This window comes from Mesoplodon bidens (genome assembly GCF_964165515.1).
Source record: "Mesoplodon bidens genome assembly, chromosome: 2".
NCBI classification, from domain to species: Eukaryota; Metazoa; Chordata; class Mammalia; order Artiodactyla; family Ziphiidae; genus Mesoplodon; species Mesoplodon bidens.
Genome location: NC_138177.1, coordinates 78539220 through 78557581, shown reverse-complemented (window position 1 = coordinate 78557581; position 18362 = coordinate 78539220). Strand labels below are relative to the sequence as shown.

The window sequence follows — 18362 nt, the reverse complement described above, 5'->3', positions numbered from 1 at the left end:
AGCTGTTTGTCCCTGCCCCACCCTCAAGCTCACCTTGGACAGTTTTCAGAGAGAAGCCATAGCTACTCCCCTCCTTCACCAGGTAGCAGAGCCGTGGCTGCGTCCAAGCCTGTGCTCCTCCGTTCATCACAGAGGGCAGCTTCTTATCATTCAAACTCGACTCCTGACTTTGACCCAACTCTTTCAAATCTACTTGTTTTTTCATAGCTTTCTCATAAGAATCCCCATCCAGGACCAGTATAGTCACTGAATTCCCACTTTTTCTGACCAGATCCACAACCTAGGAGGAAGAAAGAAAAAGGTTAACTTTAACCGATAACCCTCTATCAACCTCCGGGGTGGGGGCCGGGGGAGGGCTCACCATCTGGCTCATTATGTGGCCCTGGAGATTCTACTAGCTGACCCCTGACACCCAAATAGTTAGCAGATCGTGCCCCAGCCATCTCTGCCCAGGCCCCTCCCGAGATCCAGGTACAGATTAGGCTGGGCCTCTAGCACTACTGTAATCTAGAGTATAGCCCAACCCTAGCCCAGGGGACTTTTACTAGGACTGGTCCTTTCCAGGGATGAATGCTGCCCTAGAGCAAAACAGGTCCTCCTGGGTCTATGGAGACAGCATAGTACAGTGAAAAGAGCACCCAGTTAGAGGCAGACAGAATTGGGGTAAGGTCAGACCCTCCCCCATGTTCACTACACGAACACATTAGCAAGCTAAGGTGACTGAGCCTCCACTTCCTCATCTATGAAATAGTGATATGAACCTCATGAGTTGTGGTGAGGATTTAACAAAATAATGAATATGAAATTGCCTAGTATAGTTCCTTTCATGTAGCAAATATGCAATGCATATTAGACCTGACACTATTCAAACCTAGGAATAATTTTTACAGTTCTTGGTTAATCATGGGAGACTTGATTAGCTGGCAGAATATAGCTGTAAAGTTTTCCTGCCTTGCCAGTGGCAGCCAGGAAGGCTCCACTGACCCCCAAAACTAGAATCAGCAGAGATGTGGGAGCTGAAGAGATCCTAGAAGCAGAAGAACCTCAAATGTCCCATTTACCTGCATATGCTCTTTCTTGTCCACAAAGACACCATTGATCCTAAGAACTCTGTCTCCATCCTGGAGACCTGCCTTCTCTGCTGGGCTACCCTTCTCAACCACCCGGACCAGGTGGCCATCAGTGTCCTTCTCAATTCGCAGGGAGAAGCCATAGCTTTGCCCTTCCTGTTTAGACAGCTTGCATTCTCGGGGGTTGAAGGTGGAGGCCATTTCTGTGATGAAAAACAAATGGGTAAATCCACAAGACAGAAAATCTAACTGGGGTGAGAAATCTGTCCTCCATCTCCTATACCTCTATTCTTCTGTCACACCAAATCCAGACTGTTCAGGTAGCAACATTCGGGGTATAGGAAGCCACCTTCCAGGACTTGCTAGTGACTTCCAAATCTATTTCTCCCCAAAGATGACCTTACACTTGAATTTCAGACCCATGTGTTCGGCTAGGTACTGGACAGAGATGCTTCCATTTCAATAGCTCCAAGACCAAATTCCCCTTTGTCCCCTGACCAAAAGAAATTAGTTCCAAATACATTACCTAAAAATTTTAAGAAAATCCAAGTCCACTTTCATTTAAATATTTGAAGAGCTTGCCAAGTTCTGGGCATTGAAGATAAATCTGTGGACAAGACACACCTATACTTTGCCTCTCATATCAGGGAGAACATGTTTCTACAGAAACATGTTGAAAACATGATGAATGATCTACTAGGGAAGAATAGAGTGATAAGGGAGAATATAACAGAGTGTCTTGGGAGTAGGGAATGGGGTGGGAAGAATTAAGAATGGCTTCCTGGAGAAATGACTTTTCCAAAACCTGAAGAATTAGTAGGAGTGGTGAGGTGAGACAAGATAAGGAAGACCTCAAACAATTAAAAATCAGAGAAGCCAGGCCTGAGAGCTGACCTGGTACATTGGAAACAGATAGAAAAGTGGTTTCTAGGACGCTGAAGTTCTAGTCAGAACAGAGGAGGGATGCCCGACAGAGAGAGGATTCCCGCTGCCACGTCAGATTTCTCCCTCCTGAAGCGCTTCCGTTTCCACCCATCCTGCCCCTCCTTTCACCCCATTGCAAGAGCAAGGCTCTGGGCCACAGGAGGAGGAGAGGAAAAGTGTGAAAACCAACAGCTTGGGGCCCTGGTACCCAGACATTAAGGGTCAGATTCCTGCTAGGCACAGGGAACTATATTCAATATCCTGTGATAAAACATAATGGAAAATAATATGAAAAATATGTATAACTGAATCACTTTGCTGTACAGCAGAAATTAACACAACATTGTAAATCAACTATACTTCAATAAAATTAAAAAAAAAAAAAGATTCCTGCCAGGGGTCCCCAACCCCTCCTGGCTTAAGCACTTGAGAATAGAGGCCAAGAACTGCTGGTGTAGAGCAGAGGCCCGAGAGCAGTAGGCTAGACTCTGCTGGTTAAACTGCCTGCACAGCAAGCCCTCACGTTCCCCTCGTCACAGCTCCCTCCAGTAACTCAGAATAAACCATCCGTTTCTCCTGGAGGGACAGGAGCAGATGACCGCACAGGGTATGGGAGTGGAGGGCGGAGGAGAGACAACAAAGTGCTCCAGGCTCCCTAGAAGCCACACCATGGTAATTGGACTTGGTCTTCTCTGACTTCTGTGCCCACAGAAACATACAGTACAAATGGGGCAGAAAGCCTCCCACGGCCCGATCCCTTGGCTATTGCACTTGCTCTCAGCAGAGTCTGGCAACCAAGCCACCAGAGGCATCAATGACTAAGAAGCCAAGGAAACAAGAAATAAATAGACAATGTTTCCACACTAACCTATATAAAATAGATAACTAACAAGAACCTACTGTATAGCACAGGGAGCTCTACTCAATACTCTGTAGTGGCCTATATGGGAAAAGAATCAAAAAAAAAAAAAGAGTGGATATATGTATATGTAAAACTGATTCACTTTTGTTGTACACCTGAAACTAACACAAGAGTGTAAATCAACTATACTCCAATAAAAATTTTTAAAAATAAAAAAATAGACAATGTTTCAAGTGATCTCTTATGAGGGCCTGAGGCCTAAGGCCACCCCAAAGAGAATCAAGGGCAGAGAAAAGTGAAACCACAGTCACCACGATCACCGTCCACACCTGGGAGAGCATTGCAGCTCTGTCTTATCATGACCAACCGCCAGGAAGATGCTGCTTTGGGAGGAAAGGGGGAAAGTAGAGAGTTAGGGGAGAAGAGGGCAGCGCCAGAGTGGGGCTTCCTCACATGCAGGAACCTGTGTGTGGCCTCTCTGACTCTGACCCATGACTTTTCTTTCTACTGATCATCCAGCCTGCAAGCATTCCGTTTTCCACCTGGAATCTACATCTATGTCCAAACTTACCCCTAGATCCCTATCAGCTCTCAATTTCATAGGCCTGAAAAGCCTTGAAGGGAAACAAAATAAAAGCCCTCTGAAATTTGGAAGTATCAATAATTATAGAGAAACCTCATCCAAATCCTACAAAATTCGAAACATGTCCTGAAAATTATTCAAAATAAGGGCCATTAGATGCTACGTTTTCATCAAGAGATGAGTCTCTTTCTGATCAGCGTATGAATGCTCGTTTCTAAGGTACCCACCCCTACAGTTCAGCCATCTCACACTCTGCAATGGCAGCCACAGGATCTTACTCTTTTTCCCAAGGATGGAAGATGAATCCTCCTTGCTCGTAGGGCGGTCCAGTGTTTGGGGAGAGAAGAGACAAAGTTTTCCTGTATCTCAATAGAGACCTGAAAGTCTGATATACAAGGAAACACAAATCCCTGTTTCTGGGCAAAATCTCAGGTTGTTTGTGTGTTTCTTTCTTTCTTTAAAGTTTCAAACAGCCAGACAGTAATCACTCAGATCTGCACTTATGTCTTTGAAGCCTCAGGTGTTCGAGGTCAGAGTTTCTTTTCACATCTATGGTTGAAGCACAGAGAATTAGAGCCAGTTCACACCGATAAAAATACTGATAGAAATGCTACCACTCTGGGTGGGAAACAGCTGCTGTCCCCAGGCCCAGATTATGTCCTTCCACCCTCTCTGCTCTTCCCACAATTCAGCCACTAAAGGATTAATGCTGCCCCCCATACCAAACTGATGAAATATTTAACACCTTCATCTGTACTAGTAGAGAAAGCTGATCAAAACCCCCAAAGCTTGGCCTTACATAGGGCCCTGAAACTGTTTGTTTCCTGTGCCATCTTGTAGAGAGACAGTTCAACTAGGAATCAAGAGGGCTGGGCTCTGGTCCAGCTCCAGTCCTGGGTTTGTCTAGTCCACAGCCTGGTTTACACTGGCCCCTAAATCAGGGCTGGCATCAGTCACTTTAGCAAGACTCTGTCACTGCTCCATGATAAGGATGCCTGGAACTCTGGAACACAGGGCCTAACTAGGAAGGATCTCTGTATTTAAGGATACTGTTTCCTATTTCTTCCTCCTTTTCTTGCAAATCAAAACCACAGTGAGATATCACCTCACACCTGTCAGAATGGCTATCATCAAAAAGACCACAATTAACAAATGTTGATGAGGATGTGGAGAAAAGGGGACCCTTGTACACTTGTTAGTGGGAATGTAAATGGGTGCAGCCACTAAGTAAAACAGTATGGAGGTTCCTCAAAAAATTAAAAATAGAACTACCATATGATCCAGCAATTCCACTCCTAGGTATATATCCAAAGAAAATGAAAACACTAATTTGAAAAGATACACACCCCAATGTTCATAGCAGCATTATTTACAATAGCCAAGATATGGAAGCAATACAAGTGTCCATCAACAGATGAATGGATAAAGAAGATGTGATACACACACACACACACACACACACACACAATGGAACACTACTCAGCCATAAAAAAGAATGAAATTTAGCCATTTGCAACAACATGGATGGACTTGGAGGGTACTGTGCTTAGTGAAGTAAGTCAGACAGAGAAAGACAAATACTGTATATTATCACTTATATGTGGAATCTAAAAAATAAAACAAACAAATGAATTGTTTGTTTGTTTAAAACAGACTCACAGATATAGAGAACAAACTAGTAGTTACCAGTGGCGAGAGGGAAGGAGGGAGGGGCAAGATAGGGGTAGGGGATTAAGAGGTACAAACTACTATGTATAAAATAAATAAGCTACAAGGATATATTGTGCAGCACAGGGAACATAGCCATTATTTTATAATAACTTTAAATGGAGTAGTCTATAAAAATCTTGAATCACTATGTTGTATACCTGAAACTAATATAATAGTATAAATCAAATATACCTCAATTTTTTAAAATTAAAAATAAGTAAGGTAATAGTTTAAAAAGAAAAAAAGGATACTGTTTCCTATTTCTTCAGCCCCCACCCCCATCTTCTGCTTCTTGAGAATCCAGAGATCAGAACCCTATGGTGGAAAGATATGCAATTAGTGAAGGCCTATGGATTTCCATAATATCATATCGGCAATCATCTGATTCAGGCTGGAGTCCATCAAACCCTCAGCAGGCCTTACTCCCCAGTTCAAAGAGCCAAAATAAAATACTGGAAATGGAAGAAAGCTCTAACCATTTCTGAGCTCTGGGGAAAAAAGTCAATTTTTGGCAACAAAGTTGCTTGTCTGTGGGAAGGAGAACAAAGTGCTGGTGGGCAGGAAAGACTCAGTGGTGAGAGCCAAAGAGATTTTTTTTTTTTTTTTTTTTTTTTTTTTGTGGTTCGCGGGCCTCTCACTGTTGTGGCCTCTCCCGTGCGGAGCACAGGCTCTGGACATGCAGGCTCAGCGGCCATGACTCACGGGCCCAGCCGCTCTGCGGCATGTGGGATCCTTCCGGACCGGGGCACGAACCTGTGTCCCCTGCATCGGCAGGCGGACTCTCAACCACTGCGCCACCAGGGAAGCCCCAAAGAGATTTTTTTAATCAAACTTTATTATTAATCATACCTTTAGACTCCACCTTCTTCTAAAAGGATTAGATTATTGCTACCAGGAAAGGCAATAATATATCCAAGGTCAAGAAGAAAAAGTAGGTACATTTTAGAAGTTAGGAAGGCTAGCTAATGACAATAAGAGGAGGGTTGGTAGGACCTGTGAATGTGACCAGAGAAGAAAGAACTGAAGCCACTGGGCTATTTTCCACAGGAGAAAAGTAGCTGGTGGGACCCAGGGGACTCTCCCAAGGCCAAGGTAGCCAAGGTCTCCCGGCTCCAGGCAGCCATCAATATGGACCCATACACGATCCGAGTCAACACCCACCCTCCCCAGCGGTGCTGCACAGAGCCAAGAGTGTGGGCAGGAGCTGCTCCTGAGAGGATCACAACCACAAAAGTGAGACTCAAACAGCCAGAAGGGTTCAGCTTAGTTGGCCCAGGCTAAGAGGAAGCCTCATTTTCCCCTCAGTTTGTGTGTTTGGGGCTGGAACCTACAGGAACTTCCTCAGCAGGGCTAGTTGGAGAAAGAGTGAGACTCCATTTCAGTTGATTCCCACACCAGTGGGACTTGTAGTGAAGCATGCCTGCCTTGTCACCCGGCACGTCAGAGAGTCCCCTGTTCCACGATAGGTGCTGTAAGTGGAAAGGTCCCATTAAAAAATACCATGGGCGTGAATGCCTTTAAGCACCGCCCCCGTACCCCTCCAGTGCAGGGGAGGGCTAAGAGTGAAGGGATCTTAAAGCCACTTAGCTCATCAAAAATCTATGATCTCCTGAGAAATATTTGAGAGTCTCAAGGTCAGTGGGAACCTGACAAGAACACAAAGCATCTCCCAATACAAAATGGAACACAGGGTTCTCCGAATTATTTCCTGCTCTAAAGCAGAGTTATTTGTCTAACTCCTGTAAGCTTCCAGGTATTATTTTGTAAAAGAATCCTGAAACTGCTGTAGATGAACTAACACACAAGCCAGGGAAGAGCAAATTCTTCTGAGGAAGGAAAAGACAACTCCTGGAAAAGCGAAGTCAGCAAGAATTAGAGGATATTTATTCGTCTCCTCAGCCCTGGGAGCTGTCTACCCAAAGTCAGCAGCCGGTTTCATCTGAGGGAACAGATCTACTTAGTTGACAGTGTAAATCTATAGACCATCAGGTGATGCCAGTAATAATAAATCATGTTACCGTTTAAAAACTCACCACATGTCAGGCATGCTACATTATCTCATTTAATCTTCACAATCACCTTACAAACTTAATCTCAATCCCAGCTGGCCCACAGAATCACCTGCAGAGATTTATAAAAACAGATGCTTAAACCCCACCTCAGATCTACTGACTCAATCCAGGCTTGAAACCTGAACATAAGCATTTTTAGAATCCCCACGAGTTTAGGAAACTAGTGCTCAAAACCACCCTTTGCTGCTCCCAGCTTCCCTTCCCTCCCCTCAGTCTTGGGATAACACCCTCATGGGTCAGAGAAGAATGTCAAGGTTGGGTGAAAGATTAATGGCTATCTTGAGCTCACCTTTACTCAACTTGAGAAGCCAAGGTGGCAGCCTGGTTAGGAGAGGCCCTCAGGATCCAGCTCTGCCCACAGTCCTGCCCGGCCAACAGCATGGAAGTGTGTGGCAACCTAAAGGCTGTGACCCTGCCTCCCTCCCCACGTTCTAGTTCTGAGCCAGGAAACAGAATCCAGCAGCTGGAAACAACCTTTAACAGCTCCCATGGGCTCTTTGTCCAAGGAATTAAGTCTGAGGGGGCCCTTCCCTGGCCAGCAAACCTAATCACCCTAAGAGCTGAGGCCATTTCTCCTCCTCCTTCACGCTATGGTTGGAAACCCAAGCTCCATTCCTGTCTGAGGCCAATCAGATTCTCCAATTAGCATACGGGAGTGGGTGCAGCTTGTTTAGGATCATGCACACAGGTCCCTCAAAATTCTACTGAACATCAAGAAGACGTATTACCCCAAATGTGATTTCATTTGTCCATGCCACAAATATTTGCCTCACACTTATACGCAGAACACCATTAAGTGGTTGATGGAATAAAGTAAAACAACAGCTCTATCCTCAAGGACTTTATAGTTAAATGGGGGTGAAGGAAAAGTTTTAGTACAAAAATAGCTACCACTATGAGCAGAGTATAAATGCCATGAGACCTACAACATGGGACAAATAAAGGAAAGCTTCACTAATTAGGTAGGATTTGATTTAGACATTGACAACACATAGGTAGGATTTCAACAGGTACAGAAGTAGGAACATTCTAGCCACAAAGAATAGTGTGGACCTCAGGCATGGAAGTGGGAAAGTTCTTGGGTATGGTCAAAGAAGAGCTAAAACTCAACATGACTGAAGAAGAGCCAACAGGAGGACAACCAAGATGTCCTTTTGTCATGGATGACAAGTTAGACTGTAAAGGCCTCGAATACCAGCCCAAGGGATCTGGCCTTAGTTTGGTGGTCAGGGACCACGCAAAGGTTATAAGCAGAGGAATGACAGGATCAGAGTTGGGCTCCAAGAGGGATGGCCTGAAGCAAAGACGTACTGGAGGTAAGTCAAGAAAGAGGCTCTTGTAATAGTCCTCCTCACATGCAACGAAGACCTGCCCCAGCTGGTAGCTGTGAGAATAGAAAGGAGGTGACAGAGATGGAGGAACTACAGAGAGGACTGAGTGACATATGGTATTAACTCTTCAATCCTGTCCTCTCAGATTTCTCCATGCAGAGATGGCCTCAGACAGGACAGGTACAACACAGATGTCCAAAATATTTATTTACACTGACCGTGGCTAGTGTCCAGGAAATACAAGAGGTCCCTATTCCTCTCCCTAATTACTGCTTACCTCACTCACACACAGTTTTGCTGTGGGTTCAAGAGGCCTCGTTGCACAGAGTGGTACATGCACAATTCAGTCTTCTAAGGTCACCACTCAATGTGAACGTAGCTGTGCTTTTGGCTCCTCTCAGCTCAGAGTTGCCAGGACGCCCTAATTCTGCGGCCATCTTTTCATTCTGTCTGTTTCCCCATAAGTGGTATACTTTCCCTGGATTTATTACCCTTGCTCAGTTTTTTCTACTAACCACCCTTGATACCTTTCTTAGACTCCCCTTCTGTATGGAATCAGTTTCGTCACTCCCAAAATTCCTATGTTGAAGCCTTATGACTGTTTGGAGATAGAGCCTTATAAAGAGATAATTAAGGCTAAATAAGGTCACAAAGGTGGGGTCTGGCATCTTTATAAGAAGACACAGAAGTGCATGTACACGGAGAAGAGGCCATGTGAAGACACAGTAAGAAGGCCACCATCTGCAAACCAAGGAGAGAGGCCTCAGGAGAAACCAACAATGCTGGCACCTTGATCTTGGACTCCTAGCCTTTAGAACTGTGAAGAAATAAATTTCTGTTTAAGCCACATGGGCTTCTGTTATTCTGTCATGTGGTATTCTGCTACAGCAGCTCAAGACTTAATACATCTTCCAAGTAATGCCGCCCACTTGGGCTGGGTGTTAGAAAGGAAGAGGTAAAAAAAAAAAAAACCAAAAAACAAAACCCCACAAGTTCATGCCTTGGTGACTGGCATAAAAGTTGTACCATTAAAAGATGATACAGGAGACTTCCCTGGTGGTGCAGTGGTTAAGAATCCACCTGCCAACGCAGGGCACACGGATTCCATCCCTGGTCCGGGAAGATCCCACATGCCGCGAAGCAGCTAAGCCCATGAGCCACAACTATTGAGCCTGTGCTCTACAGCCCACGAGCCACAACTGCTGAGCCTGTGCTCTACAGCCCACGAGCCACAACTGCTGAGCCCATGTGCCACAACTACTGAAGGCCGCGCGCCTAGAGCCCGTGCTCCACAACAAGAGAAGCCGCCGCAATGAGAAGCCCGCACACCGCAACAAAGAGTAGCCCCTGCTAGCTGCAACTAGAGAAAGTCCTCATGCAACAATGAAGACCCAACGCAGCCATAAATAAATAAATAAATAAACAAAAATAAAAAGATAAAAGATGGTGCTGGGACTTCCCTGGTGGACCAGTGGGTAAGACTCCATGCTCCCAATGCAGGGGGCCTGGGTTCGATCCCTAGTCAGGGAACTAGATCTCACATATATGCCACAACTAAGAAATCCACATACTGCAACTAAAAGATCCCGCATGCCACAACAACAACCCAGTGCAGCTAAAATGAATGAATGAATGAATAAATAAATAAACATTAAAATAAATTTAAAATATTAAAAATTAAATTTAAAAAAATGGTGTAGTTATGAGGAATGAGATGGCAAAGTCAGTTTGAGGTAGTTTTACATGAGAGGACTTGGCAGAACATCCTGCAGGTAGACAGAAGTGTGGGCCTGGAGCTCAGGAGATGAGGGACTAGAGTCCTCATGGCAGTGATCGGTGATGCAAGGGAGTGAGAACATGAAAGGAAGAGAGCCGAGGATAAAGCCTTGCATGATACCGACATCTAGGCGACAAGAAGATGAAGCTGAGAAGGAATGATCAGAAGGCCAAGATTTTACAGTCCAAGGTAAAAGAAGAATTTCAAGACAGGATAGTTAACAATGCAAAATGATGCTAAGAGGTAAAGAGAATGAAAACAGAAAATGCCGCTAAGTTTAGGAAATACAAGTTCAGGACAGATAAGGGACTAAGAAGGAAGTGAATACTAGTAAATAACAGAGGCCGTGAATAAAGTTACATCTTGAAACAGATAAATGAGAGAGTTGGGATAGCAGCTTAAGGGGAAAGCAGGGTTGGTGGATGGTTTTATTTTTAATGTTTGTATATCAAGGGATGATATGGAGAGCACAGCAAATGGGTTTGGCCTTGATGAGGTGGAATACCTCTACCGAGGCAGGAGAGAAGTGGAAAAAATGAGATAAAGAGGAAGACAAGGGGCTTCCCTGGTGGCACAGTGGTTGGGAGTCCGCCTGCTGATGCAGGGGACACGGGTTCGTGCCCCGGTCTGGGAAGATCCCACGTGCCATGGAGCGGCTGGGCCCATGAGCCATGGCCGCTGAGCCTGCGCATCCGGAGCCTGTGCTCTGCAACGGGAGAGGCCACAACAGTGAGAGGCCCGCGGACAGAAAAAAAAAAAAAAAAAAAACCACACAAAAAAAAACCAGAAGGCTAGGAGGTGAGGGTTTCTATGTTCACGATGAGACCAGAACTCATTAGAATGTGAGACAGTGGGGCCCGTGTGAATTTCGAGGACGAGAAGCCACAAGTGTCCCCTGGGAAAGATGAAGTGCTCCAGGGACTGGCTGGGCAGGATGAATGGGGAGAGGGAAGAAGAAGGAGCTGAGGGAGCAGTTTTGAAAATTAAGGGGTTGACACAGGAAAAGTCTTCTTAAACGATGTCTAGAACAGAGTAGTTTCCAGTTAACAAAAAGTCTAAAGTGGCCATATAGGTATGCAGCTGATGTGAAGGGAGTTTGTATCTTTATTTCCATCTTCCCTCAGCATTCTAGTCTGGGTAAATACATTAGAAAGAACAAGAGTTTTAAAGCCAAACCCACTTTTGAATTCCGGTGTCACCACTTGCCAGCCGTGAGAACATGCGTGACTTCCTTAATTCTGAGCTGGAGATAGAAATACACCTAAAATAGGAAATGCATATGAACCCAGCAAAGATTACTGAAGATGGATCATGTAAAGCAATCCAAGCATAGCATCTGGAGCAGAGAAGCCCACTCCAGGTGCCCCATCTTCCCTGCTCTCTGGTGAGGGTCCTGAGTCAATGGGAATCCCATTTCCTGTGAGGACATTTGAGCAATGTTCCTGATTTTCCTTTTGAAGCAGTCAAGAGATTGAGTGATGCACTAGGGATGGGCAGGAATCTTGATTGTCAGGTCAGGGATTCTCTATCTCCTCACTCTGGACCACCTCTGCAACGTTAGTTTTAGCTGCTGAAAAGTCAGGGCTGAGATTTTGTTCTCCATGAAATCAAGCTCAAATAATAAACTCAGATTTCCCTAAACCCAGAAGTATCATGTAAGTCTGAAAGCTAGGGAATTACAAAAATAGAACCAAATGCCATATATCAAGGAGGTATAAGATTCCAGGGAGCTTTTACAGAACTAAGCAGACCAGAGAGTCCCAACACCTGGAGCAGATGAGCTCTAACAGATGTGAGTACAAGATACACCAGCCAAGGGGCCCAAGGAACAGAAAAGGGTGGAGAGGATGGAGTGAGGGAAGCATCACCCGATATGCGGATGTATGGGTGGATCATGGTCACCGGGGAGTGACGAGTGAACAGGTTCACTCACCAGACAACATCACTGGATTTCCAAAAGATTAGAGAAAGGATGTGGGGTAAACAGCATTCTTCTTAAAGAGGGAAAATCAGAAGGGCACTGTCTTCACTGACAGCCAGGTGCAATGACTACCGTCAGGAAAGAAAATGCCCCAATATTGTCTTCTTTGTCTCCCAAAATCCAGGATGTAGTGGATCATTCTATAAATACAGTAACCCTACAACTGTTAGTCACGAGTACTCTGGACCCACCACCATCTTATCTAATAGTTAGGAATCAATGGTGCAGTCATTATCAGACCACAAAGAAAACATAGCCTCTCCTCACAAGGCTCTTATGTAACCAACACCTGAGCCATGAAAAACTAAACAGTGAAAACTTAGCAAGACAGTGGGGAATAATGTTTAATCCTAGTTACTGCAACTGGGGAAGGATATTTGTATAACCTAGGATGTAACCATAGAGTAAATTATTTCTGTTTCATTGAGGCATGAGGGGAAGAGAGGGCAGGAACTCTCGGGGAACATTCAACTTGAATGTGACTCACTTTGCACTAAACTCCATGCTGGTTTATAAAACACTTTGAACTTCATCAAGGAGGAAGCTTGACCAGGCATGTCTGCACATCGTGCCCTTGTGAGAAATGCTGCCTCTTCGCATTTACATGCATCCATGTCATAAGTAAGACAAAGAAATCACTAGACTTTTGTTGGAAAAATACAACCGGTGGAGACTGGTGATGTTAAGTCAGCAACTGTAGATGGTGAATTCCCTACAACCATCAGCCCTGATCAAGAGGTTCCAGCCCTGGGCCAGGAATGTCTGCCTTCTATCAAAGCCTGCCTCAGAGCCTTGGGACATACTGTTTCTTCCAACAGCATAAAAGAAATCCTAGTATATCTCAGCTGGCATTGACAGATGTCTTGAGCTAGGAGGAGATAAATGCAATTCAATTTCATCCTTCTTCAAAAATATTTTACCTAGAGCAGATCCAATATCTTTGCTGCAGATTATGTTTAAGCCACCTGGATTCCTCCTTTGAAAAGCAAGAGGTGTGGGGCATTTCCCTGGTGGTCCAGTGGTTAAGAATCCATCTTGCAATGCAGGGGATGCCGGTTCGATCCCTGGTCTGGGAACTAAGATCCCACGTGCTACAGGGCAACTAAGCCCACGTGCCACAACTAGAGAGAAGCTCACGCATGTACCACAACGAAGTGAAGAGCCCATGCGCTACAAAGAAAGATCCCACATGCTGCAACTAAGACCTGATGCAGCCAATAAATAAATAAATAAATATTTTTAAAAAGCAAGAGGTGTGGAAATTCAAACACTCAAGTTTATTAATTTTAAATGATTAGTGTCAAAAATAGAAAAATAAGTGGGGCTCCAAAATGGCTACTGTTTGGCCTTAGGTAGCCATAGATTTCAAGTGTGGGAAATTAATGAAATGTGTTCCAATGGAGAAGGGTGATCATAGGACCAGTGAGTAATTCTTATTTCTCATCTATGATAAGGAATAGAATCTGCTTATCCTGAAGTTCATTTGGCCCGCTGGTACTAAATGTCGCTTCCCCGTACCCATGCATCATGAATGATACTTTGTCCTATATGGTAGGACTCTTGGTTGGAGTTCAAGACCTTCCCCACTCTACTTGCTTATCTAAGAGTTCTACAAGTTGGGAAAGAGATAAAGTCGATATCGTGTGGACACAGAGGTGCCCTCGGAGAAAGGATATCCTTGTGCTGCTGATAGAACTGGTACCTGAAAATAGTCGAGGGTTGGCTGGAACAAGAGTATCTCCCAAAACTGGCGTCTTGTTTTACAAAACCCTTTGAACTTGCATTTCTGCACCCTCGCTCTTTTCCTATATATCCAGCCTCTAGGCTCTCCCGGCCACTGCCCCAAGACAAACTTCCTGATCTTATTCTCACCATGTTAGTCTCTAAAAACAATATTTAAGAACCTAAAGTCCAGACTCCTTTCTCAGGCTTTGAGGCTCAACATAATCCAGCCCGACTCCATCCCCCTCTGCTCCCCAGCGACACCAAACTGGCCCACGTGTGGTCATCCACACCCAGCCTGCCCTTCGCTCACACCACATGCTCTGCCTGAAATACCTGCCCCCTCACCCTCCGATTACTTATTTATAGTAGGTCACATTTTTTCCAAGTGAATGAATTCAAGACCTATTCAAGGCTCAGTTCAAATTTTAGGTCATATAAATACAAATCCTTTCCCAACCACCACAGTCTGAAGGAATCACCCCAGCCTCTAAATTTCAAGTACCATTTATATAATCAACAACTTACATTGAGTATGTACTACCGAGGCTCAACCCAGATTAGACACTGCTCTGCCCTCACAGAGCCCGGAGTGAAGTGGAGAAAGTTATAGACACAACTACCAAACACGGGTGCTGGAATATGGAAAAGAAAATGTTTGTTATTGTTATACACATTTGTTGAGCTCCTGCTAGGCTCCAAGCGCCAGCCTAGGTTACCTTTTATGAGTTCTCATTTAATCTTAATGGTCCATTTTACAAGAAAAAAAAGCCCCCGAAAATATAAGTTGGTTTCCCATAGCTATTTGGATAAGCAACAGAACCTGGATTCAAACCCAGTTGAGGGCCTCCCTGGTGGCGCAGTGGTTGAGAGTCCGCCTGCCAATGCAGGGGATACGGGTTCGTGCCCCGGTCTGGGAGGATCCCATGTGCCGCGGAGCGGCTGGGCCCATGAGCCATGGCCGCTGAGCCTGCGCTTCCGGAGCCTGTGCTCCGCAACGGGAGGGGCCACAACAGTGAGAGGCCCGCATACCGCAAAAAAAAAAAAAAAAAAAAAAAAAAAACCCAGTTGAGTCTGGGTTCCTCCCCCCAGCCTCCCAACCTTGAGGGCTGTGTTAGGGAACCCAAGTAGTTAGACTTGGAGGGGGAAGGCATCCCAGGCAAAAGGAGTAGCACAGGTATGTTCAGGGATGGTGACCAAAGCCCAGAGAATAGGCATATGTTGAAAGTAAGAAGCAGGTCAGGTTAGACTGGGAAGCACTGTAGACTCAGTTCTATAGACTACAGAGGAGCTTCAGTGTTTATGTCCTGTGAGGCTTGGCCGTCTCAGACCACAGCTGCCATTGAGTTGACGAGGGGCTCTCTTTCATATTTATCAAAACTCCTTCCCACTGACTGGGTTCCTTCCTTCCCTGGGGTCATGCCTGTCATAAAGCTGTCTGAAGAGCATCAGGATAGTAGCACTTAAGGTGCACAAGACACTATGAGCTTCTCCAATCTCATCCTCATTAAGACCTAGGTTCTATTATGCCCATTTGACGGATGAGGAAATAAGAGAGGAAGAATACATCTGCTCTGGAATTCAGGTTTCTGATTTTTAATCATTTAGCCATGATACCCACCAGGCAAAGAGATTATCATGAAGGGCCAAGGAAAGGAGTTGCTGAGATCTCCAGGAAAATACATCTAGCTCTACCTTGCTACTCTCATCAAACTCCTATGCAACAAATGTGAAAATCATTTAACCAAGGTGTGACCGGAGACACCCATTCCCACTTGATCAGACTCGGGACCTTAGGTGCCTGAGAGACTATCAGAGTTCTTCAGCCTCGTCTTTGATAAGAGCATTTCATCCAAACATATTGACTCTATGCCTGTAGCTCCCTCCCTGCCACACTAACTTCCATTTATCATAATAGCTAAGCATCTACTCTATGCCAGGTATTGTTCTAAGAACTGGTATTACAGCAGGTAACACAAAGGACAAGACCCCTGCTCTCTTGAAGTTTAATGTCTGCCAAAGGTGACGAAAAGTGCAGAAGATGACTTCTGATGATAAAGGCTACAAATGATGAGATGCAGTGGTGAGGTGGAGGGAGGAAGCTAAATTTAAAAGCCATTCCTGGGGAGGTAACATTTTAATACCTACCCAAATGACAAGCGGGAGCCAGCCTTCAAAGCTCCAGGTTCCATTGTACTTGGTGGGCTGAAAAGGATATTCGTGATCATCTAGTCTTAACTCTTTATTGATAAATGAGTAAATAGAGGCTCGATGAGATTAAAAGACAAGATCCCCCAGCTGACGGCAAGGCTGCCCCACTGTTCCACAGAGCCCTTGGAAAGACACATTTGAAATGTAAGCACAGGGGTCTCCCTGGTGGTGCAGTGGTTAAGAATCCACCTGCCAATTCAGGGAATACGGGTTCGATCCCTGGTCCAGGAAGATCCCACATGCCGTGGAGCAACTAAGCCCATGCACCACAACTACTGAGCCTGCGCTCTAGAGCCCATGAGCCACAACTACTGAGCCCACAAGCCACAGCTACTGAGCCCACGTGCCACAACTACTGAAGTCTGTGCACCTAGAGCCTGCGCTCCGCAACAAAAGCCACCACGCACCGCAACGAAGAGTAGCCCCCAGTCACCGCAACTAGAGAAAGCCCGCGCAGGGCAACAAAGACCCAACACAGTCAAAAATAAATAAATTAAATAAATAAATTTAAAAAAAAAGAAATGTAAGCACACTTGTGGTTATGCATGAACACCTATTTATAATTTTATTTTCAATACAGCCTTGGGGAAAAGATGAGAGTTTTTGATAGACAATAAAATTGAGGCTCCGGTTGGTGAAGCGACTTGTCTAATGGCCCGTCACAAACAACTGAATCAAAACCCAAGTTATTTGTATTTCAGTCCCAAGTTCTTTCCCCAGGATGAGAAACGGATGTCTAGCCAGTGGTCTATGAACATAGGACATCATTACTAGCCACTTCATGGTTTATGATACAAAGAACATACAAAAGAGTCAAAGATAAAAACAATTTACTTTGTCATAACACACAAACTCAAAGTCCCTGAGTTATTTGCTGCAGGAAAGAACATGTGATTCCAGGTGACTAGACAACCGTGGCCTGAGACAAAGAGCCCCTGTGACTTTTGGAAAGGGGACTGAGAGCTCGTGGGTGCAACATTGCAGGGACTATAAGTAAAGAGGAACGTGTTCCTGCAGAGCCAGCCCAGATCAGGAGTGTCCTTAGCTGGGAAGCCCTGAGATGACAGTCACATTTAAATCCCTTGACCACTTCTGCTTAGGAAATAAGCTTCTAGTGGTTCCCAAACCTACCTGCCCACAAGAATCATCTGGGAGGGAGTGGGGGAGATGTTGGGGGGGAAAAAAAAAGATTTTTCAGGACCTCACAAGACCCAAAGAACTAGACACTCCAAAGGGCAGAGCCTGGGGATCTCTGTTTTAAAATTCAGCCAACCTAGAAATCCACTGGTTTCTCCACAATTCTCAGAGCTATAATGTGATAAAAAAAAGAGGAGAGATGCATGTTTTTATTATCCAGTGAGAAAGTTGTTAGGTTGTATCCTTTAAGGGCTGCTTCCAGAAGAAAATCTTTACTACCCAAAGCCCTTGTACAGTGGGAAGGTCCTGTGAAAGAGAATCTCCCCACGACCTGTGAAGTCTGTCGTCTCACTCCCTTTGGCTGCACATCGAACCCCCATGCAACCCTGGGAAAGCTTTTTCTCAGGATCAGTTTACCAATTCCTTTGTGAAGCAGACCCCAGCCTGACAGGGTCGGGGCGTCTCAAGCAGAGAGAACCTCAGAGTGTGGAGAATCCCTCCACCTCGACCCCAACACCACCTGGCTCCTTCCCCACCAGCCTCTCTTCTGCCCTGGACAGCCAGCTACTGTGTAGAAAAGGAAAAGGAAAAAGAAGGGGGTTCGGGCCCAGGTGGTCAGTGCCCTCAGTCATGGGGAAGCCGACTCATTTCTTACCTGGGTCCTGGAAGAAGAGGAGCCACCGGGTTCACCAGGGAATTCTCTCTCTGCTGGTGAGCTCTAGTCTTGGAACTCGCTGGACTTTGAACAAAGGTTGATTTAAAAGCTGATGTATTTAACAGGGACGTGTGGTCTGAGTTCAAGTGACCTCTGTCCTGCTTCCTGCCAACTGGCTGGGCCCTGAGCTGGGCAAACCTGGAAAACCCTCAGCAAACCCGACCCGACGCTCCGGCCCACCTACCTAGTGATGCGGGGCGCCCTGCTGGCCGCCCCCACCCCCGCCCCGCCGCTCCCTCCCTCCTGGAGAAAAGGAGGGGAGAGGGA

The 18362-nt window shown here is 45.4% G+C and overlaps 1 protein-coding gene across 3 annotated transcripts in view; it reads right to left on the bottom strand.

Moving 5' to 3' along the window:
- The window catches only part of PDZK1 (PDZ domain containing 1), a 32728-nt gene extending 14614 nt beyond the window's left edge, over positions 1-18114 (bottom strand). Inside the window, exons 1-3 of one of the 3 annotated variants that reach the window (XM_081216812.1) lie at positions 18036-18114; positions 1062-1273; positions 34-280 (exon numbers count right to left, since the gene is read on the bottom strand). In XM_081216812.1, the coding sequence (XP_081072938.1) occupies positions 34-280; positions 1062-1271 (457 nt within the window). In that variant the 5' untranslated portion in view covers positions 1272-1273; positions 18036-18114. Of the gene's footprint in view, positions 1-33; positions 281-1061; positions 1274-3717; positions 3751-7182; positions 7248-18035 lie in introns of those variants that run through there. The other 2 variants (XM_081216814.1, XM_081216813.1) reach the window with 2 other exon arrangements.
- Between the last annotated feature and the right edge of the window lie 248 nt (positions 18115-18362).